Source organism: Schistocerca gregaria, chromosome 6 (assembly GCF_023897955.1).
Source record: "Schistocerca gregaria isolate iqSchGreg1 chromosome 6, iqSchGreg1.2, whole genome shotgun sequence".
NCBI lineage: Eukaryota > Metazoa > Arthropoda > Insecta > Orthoptera > Acrididae > Schistocerca > Schistocerca gregaria.
Window position 1 is genome coordinate 171,753,689 of NC_064925.1, and position 15,685 is coordinate 171,769,373.

Below are 15,685 nucleotides of genomic sequence, written 5' to 3' on the forward strand. Positions count from 1 at the left end.
TTTATTACTTTTGTCTTTTACCAGTTCACTCTCAGTCCATATTCTACACTCATTAGACTGTCCATTCCATTCAGCAGATCATGTAATTCTCGTTCACTTTCACTCACGATGGCAATGTCATCAGCAACTCGTATCATTAATACCCATTCACCTTGAATTTTAATTCCACTCCTGAACCTTTCTTTTATTTCCATCATTGCTTCTTCGATGTACAGATTGTACAGTAGGGGCGAAATACTACGTCCCTGTATTACGTCCTTTTTAATCCAAGCACTTCGTTCTTGTTGGTCCATTCTTATTATTCGCTCTTAGCTCTCGTGCATATTGTATATTAATCGTCTCTCCCTATAGCGTACTCCTATTTTACTCAAAATATCGAACATCTTACAACATTTTATATTGGTGAACGCTTTTTCCAGGTTGACAAATCCTATGAATGTGTTTGATTTTTTTCCAGTGTCGCTTACATTATCACCTGCAACGTCAGAATTGCCTCTCTGGTGCCTCTAAAACTAAAAGTCCGTCCGAACTGGCCTTGGAAAGCCCAACGGTACCGACCGGCCGCCGTGTCATCCTCAGGCCACAGGCGTCACTGGATGCGGATATGGAGGGGCATGTGGTCAGCACGCCGCTCTCCCGTCCGTATGTCAGTTTACGAGACCGGAGCCGCTACTTCTCAATCAATCAAGTAGCTCCCCAGTTTGCCTCACAACAGCTAAATGCACCCCGCTTACCAACAGCGCTCAGTGGACCGGATGATCACCCACCCAAGTGCTAGCCCAGTCCAACAGCTCTTAGCTTCGGTGATCTGACGGGAACTGGTGTTCCCACTGCGGCAAGGCCGTTGGCCCTCTGGTGCTTCTACCTTCGTTAAAGAAAAACTGATCGCCATCCAACAGATCCTCAATTTCCTTTCCCATTTTCTGTACGTTATTGTTGTCAGCAACTTGAATGCATGAGCTGCTAAGTTGATTGTGCAATAATTTTCGTACTTCTCACCTCTTGGAATCTTCGGAATTGTGTGGATGATATTTTTCCGAAAGTCAGATAGTATGTAGCCACTCTCATACATTCTACACACCAATGTGAATAGTCGTTTTGTTGTCAATTCCCCCAATGGTTTTGGAAACTCTGATAGAATGATATCTATGCCTTCCGTCTTCTTTGATAGAAAGTCCTGCAAAGCTCTCTTAAACTGTGATTCCAATACTGGATCCCCGATGTCTTTTAAATCGACTCCTGTTTCTCTTCTGCCACACCTTCAGTGTACTCTTTCCACCTAACCACTCTCTCCTCTGTATTTAACAGTGGTATTCCCGTCGCACTCTTAAAAAAAATGGTTCAAATGGCTCTGAGCACTATAGGACTTAACATCTTAAGTCATCAGTCCCCTAGAACTTAGAACTACTTAAACCTAACTAACCTAAGGACATCACACAGATCCATGCCCGAGGCAGGATTCGAACCTGCGACCGTAGCAGTCGCGCGGTTCCTGACTGAAGCGCCTAGAACCGCTCGGCCACTACGACCGGCTTGAACTCTTAATGTTGCTACCATTGCTTTTAATTTCACCGATGGTTTTTCGAATTTTCTATCTGCTGAGTCAGTCCTTCAGACAACTTTGTCGGACAGTGTATATGAAACACATCATGTCATAAGAGAATTTAGAATTTTATACATCAGCGATAATTTTCTTGCTCCAGGACTGTTGGGACTGTTACACAAACTGCGTAAATCCCAGCTTTAAAAATGCTACGTCAGACTCAGAAAGTTTTGAAGTAAGTGCATCACGCACGGTCGTTCTGGCTGGACGGCAAGCAGTGCACTGGGAACTAAATTCGCGTTTAGGATGTACAGCCGCTACAAGGGTCCAGGATTTATACTCTTATAAAAGAGCCGAGGCGACTTTTAGCTCCGGAGAACACTTGTTTGCTGGAGGGAGGCGGACATGGCCGGCCCGGCAGCCAGCGGGAGGCGGGAATAACTTGGCGGGCCGCCTCATAAAAGTCTCCGGAGTTATCAGGGGCGGCCAGTGGCGCAGCGCCGCGTCCGTGCTGCCCTTGCCTGCAGCCGGAGAGCTCCGTGAAGGGGAAGGAGGTGGGGTGTGGGGTGGGCAGCAGCAAAAACCCTTCCTTAAGGGCAGCGATGGGTTAATGTTCACTGAACCAACAACTTTACATTTACGTCGCATGTCTAATAAAATAAATTCCAACACCACGAAAGCAGCCTGTAACAAACGTCAAATCAGCAGTAAGTTTACTGCGTTTCTTATTGTTTGCTGGTTACTTCCAAGAGCTGTTTGACCAACTTTATAACGCAAACTCTTTTAAATAATGACACAATATAGCATTTAAAATATCGATTTGCAAACCTCATTTTTTTGTATTGTACTGATTTGCGAGCGTGCTTTTAAATTCCTTAAAAAGCAGAACAAAAGTACGTATAGTTAGGATTGCTGTTTTGATTTTACCCTAAATGTTATTAGTGACCGAATTTTTATTTATCTTTTACAGCCTCTTCGTATTCTTGCACAGAATAGGAGTGTAACTTTTTCCTGCTTGTTGAACAAGGTTATTGGGTTAATTCTTTCACGTATTAATTAATTTCTGAACAAAAAGAGAAAAGAAGTTAATTTTACTCTTCGTTCTTTTCAGATAATCCCTTACAGTTTCATAACACCAGATACAACATGTTCGACTTGTTCGCACAAAAAGAACGTACCATACACGACTCGTTACCCACAAATACCCGATCCCGCCAAAAGAAAACTGATGAAAGACATACGTAGCTGTACAGAAATACTATCTGATAAGCACATAAAATTATCATTGTCTGTTATACGTTTACAATTTAGTACTTGATATTTTTACTTTTAAATTCAAAATTAGTACTTTAAGTGTTCGCGAAAATTGTAAAAAAATAACAATAATAAACATTACTGAAGCTTTCAAGATTACAAAATATGACAAATATTTTGTATGACGATATTTCTTCCAAAATAACTCTTCCATATATATTTTCACATTCGTAAATAAACAAACTAAATTTTAGCAACTGTTTGGTATCAAATGAAAATCAAAAATATAGTTCTGCAAAAAGCTCATTGACACTTTATTGAACGTATCACTCTTGTCTGTCCTGTACAAGCCTCTGTAGTTCTGCTACACAATGGAACCTACCGTCATTTGAACTGCGTACTGTATTTAAGGCTTCGTCTCCCTTCGTCTCTCACACTTACTTCCATTACGAAATTGACGATTCCTTGATGTAACCTATCAAAGGATCCCTTCTTTTAGTCAGATTGTGCCACAAATTTCTCTCTCTTCGATTCAATACCTCCTCATCAGTTATTCTACCTACCCATTTAATCTTCGGTTTATCTCCGTAGCATCAGATTTCAAAAGCTTCTGTTTCCCTTTTATCGGAACTGATTATCATCCATATTTTCTTCCGAAAAAAGCTAAACTCCAACAAAATGCATTTAAAATAAACTTGTGAACACTAAAATGTGTAGTCGATAACAACAGATTTCTCTTTTTCAAAAATGAGTTTCTTGGTTCCATTCGACATACTACATCCTCTTTAGTCTGCATACTACATCCTCTTTAGTTCTCCATCAGTTATTTTGCTATCAAAATATCAATATTTATCTACAACTTTTAGTGCCTCATTTTTAATCTAATTCTAACAGCATCATCTGAATTAATTTAATTATATAATAATAATATATTATATAATATTATATATACAATTATATATATATAATTATATAATATATTATATATTATATAATAATAAAAGATCAGAGTTCGAACAGAAAGGTTTAGGTGTTCGTTTTTCCCGCGCGCTCTGTTCGGGAGTGGAATGGTAGAGAGATAGTATGATTGTGGTTCGATGAACCCTCTGCCAAGCACTTAAATGTAAATTGCCGAGTAATCATGTAGATGTAGATATTCGATTACTCTTATGTTACTTTTATTTCCATTAATCCTATAACCACTTTTCAATACATTATGTTAAGTAAGGTAACTTAACTGCTTTTTGAAGTCCTTCGCCAACTTTGACAGATCTACACTGTAATCACCAAACGACAAGGTGGTTGTTTCTTCTCAGTGATTTCTACTTAGTTTCCTCATTGCCTGCGTAGTGTACAGACTGAATAACATTGGGGAGAGGCTATACCACTGACTCATTCCTTTCTCACTACTGCTTCCTTTCCACGCCAGTATACTCTTATACACTGACGAGCCAAAATATTATGACCACCTGTTTAATACTTTGTTTGTTCGTCTTTGCAACTAAATTCATCAGCTACTCTGTGAAACAGAGATTCGACATTTTGTTAGTGGGTTTGTGGAAGTATGTGGCATCAGAGGTCATGTACTTCGCGTAAATAACGGACCGCTGATTTGTGTACGCGGTGATGGCGCCCGGTAGCGACCGAGATGGGCTCCATAGTATTTTCATCACGCGAATTTGATCGCCGAAACATCAACATGAGTTCATTACAATGCTCCTCAAACCACGTAGTACGGTTCTGGCTCGGAGACTGCTGAAAGAAGACATCGCCATAGGGGAAAACATCAAGTACGAAGGGATGCAGGTGGTTCGCAGCTGTCAGCGCGTCTTCGATTACTACCACAGCTTCCATGCAAGTGCAGGAGAATGGCTCCCACAGTATAATACTGCTCCCACCAGCCTGCGTCCGTGGCTCGCTACACACGTCGAGTCGCCGTTCACCTCGACGACGTCGTTTGAGGAGACGACCAGCGACCTAGTGTAGCAAAGGTGTGATTCACCCGAAGAATGGACACGTTACCAATAATCGGTGGTCGAATTCCGATGCTCCCGTGCCAACTGCAATCGTAATTGACAGTGTCATTGGGTCAACATGTGAACACATAGGGATGGTCTGTTGCGGAGCTCCATGTTCAACAAAGTACGATGAACGGTGTGCTCCGAAACACTTGTACGTGCACCTGCACTGTGCTCATTCAGCAGAGATGCCACAGATCACCATCTGTCCTACTTTATAGAACAGGTAAGCCTCTGAACCTCACGTTCTGTCAAGAGTCCTGGACGTACAACAATTTAGCGCCTAGTGGTAGTTTCACTGTCCTTCTACCTCTTTCCGCAGTTGCTCACGACAGTAGCACGTGAATACTCGACAAGCTTCACCGTTTCGAGATACTCATTCACAGGCTCTGCGTAACAATAATATGTCCTTCGCCAGAGTTACTTCTCTCAAGTGATATTCCCATTAGCAGACCATATATTCGCAAGCCGCATACCTGTCCACGTCTGCTCCACTTATTAACTGTTGTTATCGCGTCACGTGTGCGCAACGCCACCAGAAGGCATTCGACGTCACGGTGGGCAGTGGTCATAATGCTTTGGCTTATCAGTGTATGTGACAATAACAGTTGAAGATTGCGGTATGAACGTAAGTTAAACATAATGACCAAAGTTTCTCAGTGTACATACTAATAGAAACTTGTACTTGAAGGTCCATATCATCAATCGGAAATCCAGAGATAAAGAAGATGGAAGTACGTAATGTGTGGCTATGGAAGAATGTTAAACATTGTGTAGGTAGATAAAATACGAAGTGAAGAACTGTTTAAAAGAATGAATGTGATGAAAATTTAGGCTGGTCCCGGCGGAGGTTCGAATCCCCCCTCGGGCATGGGTGTGTGTGTGTCTGTCCTTGGGATAATTTAGGTTAAGTAGTGTGTAAGCTTAGGGACTGATGACCTTAGCAGTTAAGTCCCATAAGATTTCACACACATTTGAGCATTTTTTGATGAAAATTTAGAAGGCACTTACCACAAGAAACCTTAGATGGGCGTCTGCAACGGCATCCAATGATCGTGAACAAATCGTTGTAAGGAGTAAGAGATGGGACACTTAGTACCCAAGTGACAAACTAATCCAGACGGCGTATTTCTCCACTACAGAGATTAGAATATCCAAAAAAATTATAAAGGGCGCTGAATGCTACAGTTACTTAGAGATGAAAAAAGTAGCACAAGATAGGAAAATATGGAGAAAACCACAAAACTAACAGAACGACTGAAGACAAAAAGGGCCTTCTTAGATGTTTAAATTCAGTACTCTTCCTCCTCGTGTGAAGGGCGATTTAAGGGAGTGAAATAGTTACAATGTTACTTTACTTAACATAGTTACATTTATTAATATAACATGTGATAAAATTCTAAGTTAATAATTTCTGTAACTAGGAGTAAGTTACATATTTCACAAAATTTTGCAATGCTTTTCTGGGTCTCCTGTAGACAATTTTTTAATCAATTTAGGGTACTAACAACAGCTTTTCTGTAAAGACATTTGCTTCATGGTGAAGTCTGTCATTTACATTCGATCATCAAAACAATAGTAGTTTCGAAAACTCTAATGGAAATAAAACAAAATCTTCCACTAGTCACAACATAAGCTGACTACTGTCGAGACATTGCTCGCATCATGATTGTCGATGTAATAATCACGTGATATTAGATGTGACACTGAAGCCATGGACTTGGTCGACTTTATTTTTATTCTCTTGGGTGTGCTGCACACGTCCTGCACTCATTAGACTTCAGCTGTTAAATAATAAATCCTGCTGTAAAGTGACTTCAGTTTGTTCAAAATTGAAACTACTGACGCTACTGTGTCTTTTTACATATCTTCCAGACTACAAGCGAACATTTTCTTTCTTATTCACCATGTAGAGACACTACACTAATGAATGATGTTTGCAAATAATAGAATGCACACTGGAAAATAGTTGCACTGCAGAATGGTTACTTTGGAAACAATTACACTGCAAAATGCTACACTGAAACACTGTTATGCTAGAGAACAATTTGTTATAGCGCTGCTGTAACATCAGTAAATTTCTTACAGTTTGCTGTAACGTAACTAGCTGATTCTAGTCGGAGGTAGTAGTAACAACTTGGAATTGTTTGGAACTATTTGTAATTTGCTCACTGATCTAAAGGACATTGTGCAATAATGTGTACATATGCTTATCCAGAGGAATGGTAGTCATCGTCTATCACCAAGACTTACACCTAGCAGCCTTCTAACTTTAGGATGCATAGCCAGAATTATACGTATTTAATCAATAGGATTGCAATTATAAACGAACTTAGAAGGCACAACCTGAACTGACATCATGATGATGCGACTGAAAGTGCTGCCATCTTGTATCTTCGTGTTTGTAACAACTCTTGAAAGCTGTAACTTACAGTTTTCTGTGGCAGCAAATAGTGTCAACATCAGTACCGCAAACATTCTGGACATCCCTCAGCTATGAGGTAGGACGATGAGACCGACTATCAGGCGCTTTGTTTTGTAGTTAATAATGGAGAGCCTGGAAAATCTTGTTATTGATTTTGGTAACATAAATTATGCCGAAAATGGTAGGTTCATTAGCAAGAAGAATTCAAATGTCCTTACACCCATTACAAAATCGCTTTGGTTACAATGCTATGATTTTTATCTTAATTTTATTGTAACTTTATGTGAATGTAATAACACACATACATAGACACAAAATAAAAAAAATGATATACAATCTTCATATGTTGCTATGTCAGCCTGCCTTACAGATACATTTTATTTTCATATAAACTCTTAGATGTTAAGCACTATTCCTTTTTTTTAATGCACAGACAGTAAACATTGTATTTTGCTTGCCCCACACCTTTCAACACCCCCCTTAAAGTAAAATGTTTGTTTTAATGACTCTAAATCACAAGCTTCACATATTTAGTTATCACACAGTCATGGTAATTGTTTCATAATAGCATTTCTAAATTTCTCAACTCCTTGTAGACTTTTGGTCAGTATGTCTGCTAATCATTCTTCTGTATTACAATATTTTATCTTGAACAAATCTTCTCTGTATTGTTCGCTAACATAGTGAAATTTTACATCTATATGTTTGCTTCGTCTAACCAATTGTCCTGATTTGATCATTTGGATAGCACTTTGATTGTCTACATGAAGAATGATTTTCACTTTTCTTCTGGTTAACTCTTGCATTAGGGTAAAGATGTGTTTTATTTCTTTGGTGCATTCTGCTACTGAAATATTTTCTGCTTCAGTTGATGAAGTAGCTGTCACACTTGGCTTCTTGGAACACCAACTAATAGGAGCACCATTATAAAGAACTACGTATGCACTTATACTTTTTCTGTCACTTAAATCTTGTGCATAATCGATATCACAATAAACATTTAGATGAATACTGTCACTTCTTCACTTTCTTTTTTCTTATTAAAAAATCATAATTCTTGGAACCTTGTAGATATCTAAGAGTTCTTTTTACATTTTTGTAATTCCTTTTCTTGGGGTCTTCTGTGAAACGGCTCTCATAATTTACTGTAAAAACAAGATCTGGTCTGGTTTTACGTGACAAACAAAGAAGGCTTCCTATGGCTTCATGCAAATTCAATGTGTTCGTTTTCTGGATTTTCCTCATTTGTCTTTCCCTCTGGAACTAATGGAGTCTCCATGGCCTTATAGTCAGTCTTATTGAATTTTCTAGTACTTTCTCTGCATACTGTTATTAGTGTAAAAATATTCCATCGATTATTCCATCGACTGTCTTCATTATTTGTATCCCTAAGTACATATTTGGATTGTCTACCATAACCATTTCAAATTTCTTTTTAAGTTTCTTTAGTATATTTTCAATTTTCTCCAAGTCTTTTGCCATTATGATTCCATCATCAACATGTATAGTCATGTACATTTCTTCAGTTGCATATTTAAATATGGACTGATATGATTTCAATTGAATTAGTTCTTCTGATTTTAGGAAATTTCTCAAAGTTTTATTCCATCTGGATGTGGCATGTTTCTTCAAAACACAGATTTTTCCAGCTTCTTTGTATCCTTCAAGGTATCTTCATAAAAATTTCTTCATCCAGTTTCCAATACATAAATGCTGTTTTGACATCAAACACTCTCATGTAAAAACTTTTCTCTGCTGCCAGCGAAAACAACAGTCTCAATGAACATATATCTACTACTGGGCTGAATAATTCCTTGAAATCTATATCATTTTCTTGTTGACAATCTCTGATAACTGGACTGGCCTTATCTCATCCATCATCCTTGACTTTAAAGATCCATTTGCTTTCTGAGATTTCTTTCCCTTTTGCTTCCTCTGGACTAAGCAACTTCCATGTTTCATTCTGTTGAAGAGTTCTCTTTCTTCTTCAATTGCTTCTAACCAATTTTCTTTGTCTGGACCACTCATACATTCTTGATAGGTAAGTAAAGCTGTTTCATAATCATTATATTTTACAGATTTTTTAAAAATTAGTTCTTTTCCTAAGGTTGTAGTTTCCTGTGTCTTCATTGCATGTTATTACTTCTTGATTTTCTTCTCCTTGATTTTCATGGTCTTCTATTTCATTTTCTTGCTTGCTAGTATCATTTGATAGTTCACTAATAACAAAATTTTTCTGTGGTTTCTTTTGTCACTTTCTGCTCAAATTCAACATCTCTTGACACGACAATATTTCTTCTTTTTTCATAAAACAGTCTGTAGCCATTTGGTGCATAACCAACAAAAATGTATGCATTACTTCTTAAATCTAGTTTCTTCAAATAGCCTAAATTTTTGGCAATGACTGTTGATCCAAAAAATTTGAAGTCTTGACAGATCTGGTCTTTTCCCAAACCACTTCTCTGCAGGTGTGGCATTCTGATTGATAGTTGGGCTTCTATTGATTAAATATGTAGTTGTCGATACTGCCTCTCCCGGTAGCTCTTTCTTTAGTTTGCTATCGAATATCATAGCTCTTGCCTTGTTCATTGTTATCAGCTTTAGTCTCTCTGCTTTCCCATTGAGCTGAGGGCTATAAGGAATACTATAGTCTAGCACAATCCCTTTCCTTCACACCAGTTCTTAAACTCAAGGCTGGTGTCTTCACCACCTTTATCACTTCTTACTTTTGTATTGAACTTATTTTCAGTTTCTAACACATATTTTCTTATGAATCTTTCAGCCTCTGACGTATAACTTAACAAGTAGGTTACACAGAAATGAGTGAAATCATCTAACACTGTCATGTAGTGCCTATATCCAATAAATGTTGTTGGTTCTATATCTCCACACATATCAGTATGTACGATTTGAAGAGGTGTTGTTGCTGTTTCCCTCACAGTAGATAATGGTTTTCTTGTTAATTTAGCTCTCACACACACTTTGCACAATTATTCTGCTGAGCATAAACTATTAGGAACTCCTTCACACATTCTCTAGATCTTTGAAGTACAGCTTATGGCTGGATGACCTAGTTTCTTATGCCATTCTCGTTTTTCCTCTTTTATCCATAGTGATTGCATTCCCAATTTAATGTTCACTTCATACAACCCATTTCTTGTTTTTTTGGCCTTTTAAAACAAGTATTTCACCTTTATAGGTTTGAACAGAATGTTTAGTAAATACAACTGTATAATCTTTATCAGTGATTACATTTACAGACATCAGATTTCTGCTCACTTCAGGAACATACATAACATCTTTTAGACACCGTTATCTCCCACAAAGTTTCCTGTTGCAACTATTTTCATTGATCCACCTTGTTTCGTAACTTTTTCAATACTATCATAATGTCTCACATTTGTTAACTTGCTCACTTCATTACACAAATGTCCTGTACATGCAATATCAGCAACCATGACCATATCTTCTTTTTCATTAGCTTCTTGTGAAATCTTTCCCTTGTTACATTCATATGCAATATGTGCAATGTCTTCCATCTTCTTTTCTTCATCAATGTCTTGTTTCTTATTTTCTTGAGTGCTTCTATGTCTTCAAAAGTGCAAAATGATATTCTTTCACTGTCTTTGTTCTTAAAATAACAATCTTCTTCTTTGTGTTTAGTCTCTTTGCAGTGAAGACAGGCCTTGAAAGATCTCAATTTTGGTTCTTAAATTTCATTTTTATTTTTGAAGTAACGCTCTTCTTCTTTGTGATTATTCCTCTTGCATATAGAACAGTGTTCTTTCTTAGGCTTCTTGCATTCTCTTGTAAAATGTCCACGACCACCACAATTTTTACAAATTATATCTTTTATTTTATTTTTGTTAAACCCAACATGAAAGGCAATACTCTGTTCTTGATAATTGTTTTTTAGTCGTTACTCTTCTCTTATAACCCTTGCAATTAGATTTTCCATAGTCTTCTCACCACTGGGTGAAGAATCCCATGCTGGAGAAAAATGTTTGTATTTTTCTGGCAAAATAGACAATATCTTGGGTATGATCATAATATCTGTCATCTTTTCTGACTGAGACGATTCAGTTCAAGTACTATATTCTGCAGTGCATTTATATTACTAGCTATGTCTCTGGTTTTATCGTACTTGAAACTATAAAATCCTTGAAGCAACTGCTGAGTTCTTTGAGATGCATCTCTTTTATAAATTGCTTTATCATACATTGCCTTGGAAGTTTCACAACACACTACACGTGGCTTTACCTTTTTATCAACTGTTCTCATTATAAAATGTTTTGCCTTGCGGTCCATTTTCTGACATTCTTTCTGTTTTTTTAAAGTTTTGCTATTTTCCAGTGTTTCAGTTCCATTCACAAAATCACACAGGTCTTGCGTATTAAATAATATTGTAATTTCAACATCCCACAGAATGAATGTACTATTATTTTTAAGTACTTGTATATCACGAAATTCTCCATTTTCTTGAAACATCTTTAACTATTTTCTTCCTTATTCATGCATTCTATTTTTAGCTTTTCTATTTCTTATTGTACTGCGCCCATAACCTGCTGTGATTTTTATCTTATTTTTAATTGTAACTTTATGTGAATGTAATAACACACATACATAGACACAAAGTAAAAAAAAAGCACTATACACACTTGATATGTTGCTATGTCAAGCTACATTACAGATATATTTTATTTTTATATTAACTCTTATATGTTAAGCACTATTTTTAAGGCACACACAGTAAACATTGTATTCTACTTGCTCTGCACCTTTCAACATACAATCTGTGATCAAGAGGAGGGATGGTCTGCAGTTTTAAGGACAGAGATGTGTGGAACGTTTAACAACTATCTACATGTAAATTCAGCAAGATCATATCTAAAGAACATGGCATCAAGGCAAAACTACTACTTTTCCTGCACAGGACAACAATGTGACAGCAAGAGGGATAGTGGAAAAATCGACAAGGAAACGTTACAAACCATTTCGATTAAACAAAAACATCCTATAGTTATACCATGTAAAGTGAAATTTGCTGACGTTAAAAATGAAAGGATGTTCTAATGAACAAACTGCCTGGCACATTGCAGCAGCTCCATATAGCTGACTATTACCTCATAGGTTCTGATATACAGCAAGATTTTGTTTGTGATTTTTAGAGAATGCAGAGGTACGATTTCGTAACATTAAACGATAACTTCTGTGTACAAGGGGACTACTAAGAAAACTGCAGTGTGATTGTAAATGACAGTAGGACACTGGGGTCAGACTGTTTAACGTGGATGAGCTCTATACCTAAAATACTTATACCAAAATTAAATGTCTCATTAAACGCCCAGGATTTAACAAAGTTATTGGTAACCGTCTTATCGATTTTATAATTTTCCTTTATTCGCATCTATGAGATACTTTTATATCTTTCTTGGTTAATTAACATAGTATTACCAGACCGGAAACTACGATTTATTGCTACAGAACGGATGGTGTGTTTGGCTCTGGGAATGTGACTTAACACATTCCATCCCTAAAATACATATACCAAACTTAAATGTCTCATTAAAACCCCAGGAGTGAACAAAGTTATTGATAACCATCTTATAGACTTTATAATTTGCCCTTATTCGCATCTATGAGATACTTTTATATCTTTCTTGGTTAATTAACATGGTATTACCAGACCGGAAACTACGATTTATTGCTGCAGAATGGATGGTGCGTTTGACACTGGGGATGTGACTTAACACCATCAAACAGTACTTACAATGTGCTCCACTGTACTCTGCGCCAGTCACCTCAACAGAGTGTAAATTATCAAACAGCTTACAGAACAGTCACTGTGTTATGTTTAACACTGCTCTGCAGTTTTCTAGTGGGGTAATAAGAATACATGAAATTTGACTGCTTGAATAGAGTCGGGGGGACTATAAATGTGATTATATTGAAAATCTTAATAAAAACTTACTAGTAGTCGTCGGCTGATACTCGTATCCGAGTTTTCATTTCTCTCCTGAGATTTCCTTTGTCACGGTTCTGGCGTGGAAATGTCGTTGATGGCTTAGCAATCCAATTCTCGCGTGGAACAGGCGGTCACAGACATTACAGCTGATGGAAGGTGGAGGACGTGGCTGAGCCTGGAGAAGTTTACGTCTCCGGCGTTTGTCATTCTCCATTCTTCGACGCTCCAGCTCAAAGTTTTGAAGAGCATTTGAGGTAACTGAGCGCCAGCGACTTCAATCTTCTGCTATTGTGGACCAGTTACTCGGATCGATGTTCATGTTTTTTTCAGATTTTTCTTGTACTGATCCTTGTAACGTTTGAGAGGGACGCCTCGTGGCCATTTTCTGTGCTCGCTTCTGTGCACAGCATTCGGCGTGGAAGTCTGTCATTTTCCATCCGCTGGACATGTCCGACCCATCTGAGTTGATGCCCAATGATAAGAGGGCACAGCAATATAACGTCCAGGTTTCGCAACCATATAGCAGGGTGGAAACGACTACAGCTTTGTACACCATCAGTTTGGTGCACAGTGTTATGTCTTTATTCAGGGAGACACGCTTTTTAAGACGTCCAAATGCTACATGGGCAGCACATCTCCACATCTTTTCTAGATGAGCAGTTAGATGACAGTATGCTTCCTAGGTAGAGGAAGTGGTCCACTTGTTCCAAGGGTGTATCATAAAAGAATATGCTGAAATGAGGAACGGAGGAGCCGGGAGTTGGCTGCACCATCACCTTTGTCTTTGGAATATTGATGGAGAGACCAAATCATTCGTATGCTCTGCTGAAGGAATCAACTGACAGCTGCAACTCTGCAGGTGAATGGGCTGGAGAAGCAATGTCATCAGCATACTGCAGCTCTGTCACACGAGTGGTACTGGTAAACCTTTTTGAATGGAGTCTGGACTGGTTGAAAAATCCTCCATCGAACCTGTACTTTAGTTCTATTCCTGCATCGTTTACGGATGTCTCGTAAAGCATAGCTGCCAGACACAATAACGTTGGTGCAAGAACGCATCCTTGTTTAAGCCCACTTGTTATTGGGAATTCACCAGTTGTTTCATTCTGGCAGAGGACCTGTCCAGTTATATCATCGTGGAGAGCTTTAATCAAGTCACCAAAATGTTCAGGACAGCCGAACCGTTTTAAGACCATCCACATGGCTTCTCTGGGAACTGTATCAAAGGCCTTTTCTAGATGGTAGAAACCAAGTAGTAAAGGCTTTTGCTGTTCTCTGCACTTCTCCTGTAGTTGTGCACAGAAAATCATGTCAATTGTCCCTCTTGAAGGTCGAAACCCGCATTGAGACTCAGGTAGTATAGTCTCTGAAAGTGTCTGGAGGCGATTTAAAAGGATTCTTGCAAAAATTTTGCCACTGGCAGAGAGTAGAGATATTCCCCAGTAGTTACCACAGACGCTTCTGTAGCCCTTCTTGAAGATGGTGACAATTGTGGAGTTCTTCAAGTCAGCTGGTACCTTGCGGGTTTCCCACATTAACAGAATGAGTGAGAAGAGTCTAGTTTTTAGAGGCAAGCCGCCACCCTCAATACACTCCATCGGGATGCTGTCAGGTCCAGGAGCCTTCCCAGGTTTCAGACTATTGAGTGCCTTGCAAAATTCTTGAAAAGTTGGAGTATCAGCCATCCAGGATTGTGGAGGCTGCTGTGGGTCATTTTTGAGAAAATCTCCTGCGGCAGTAGAAGGGCCGTTTAACAGTGAGCTAAAGTGCTCTTTCCAACGATTTAAGATGTCCTGACTTTCAGTAAGAATGGTGGAGTTGTCAGCAGCTTTCAGTGTTCCTGACGAGGAGCGGATAGGTCCATACAGCTCTTTAATACCAGCGTAGAAGCCACGCAGATTCCTTGCATCGGAAAGATTTTGGACTTCTGTGGCTTTCTGTTGCCACAATTTGTTCTTGATTGCTCGTATTTCACTTTGACATTTCTGCTTGAGTTCTTGAAAGTGTGCTTTCTTTTCTGAGCAGGACGGATATTGAGCAAGGGATAGGTAAGCATCCCGCTTTGCATTGACGATGGCTTGGATTTCTCCATGGTTGTCATCAAACCAGTCACTTCTTTTCCGTGCACTAAGACCAACAACATTCTCAGCAGTTTCTTTGATGATGTTCTTTAATGTGGTCCATTCTTGTTCGACATCATCTGTGGTTGCTGGAGCTTTGTTAAGTTGTTCAGTCAGTATGTCCTGGAAGTGTGAGCGAACGTTTTTGTTCTTCCGGTTGCATATGCTGAATTTTCTGCGTGTTGGGTTTGAAAAGTGGGATCGTGGCTTCCTATATTTTGGTGCTCTCAGACGGCTGACTAAAAGTCTATGGTCAGTCCGGCACTCATCGACGTTTAGTGCTGCTTTTGAGATGAGAGTGTCTTTCTTGTCACGCTGTTAAGTAATAACATAGCCAATAAGATGCCAATGTTTGGAGCG

General features: G+C 38.6%; 1 protein-coding gene across 1 annotated transcript in view; it reads right to left on the reverse strand.

Annotated features, from left to right (window-relative positions):
• Positions 1-1,885: 1,885 nt before the first annotated feature.
• Positions 1,886-15,685, reverse strand: part of LOC126278782 (uncharacterized) — a 50,721-nt gene continuing 36,921 nt past the window's right edge. Inside the window, exons 2-4 of the mRNA XM_049979059.1 lie at positions 14,247-15,640; positions 10,639-10,831; positions 1,886-2,227 (exon numbers count right to left, since the gene is read on the reverse strand). Coding sequence (XP_049835016.1) covers positions 1,886-2,227; positions 10,639-10,831; positions 14,247-15,640 — 1,929 coding nt within the window. The remainder of the gene's footprint in view (positions 2,228-10,638; positions 10,832-14,246; positions 15,641-15,685) is intronic.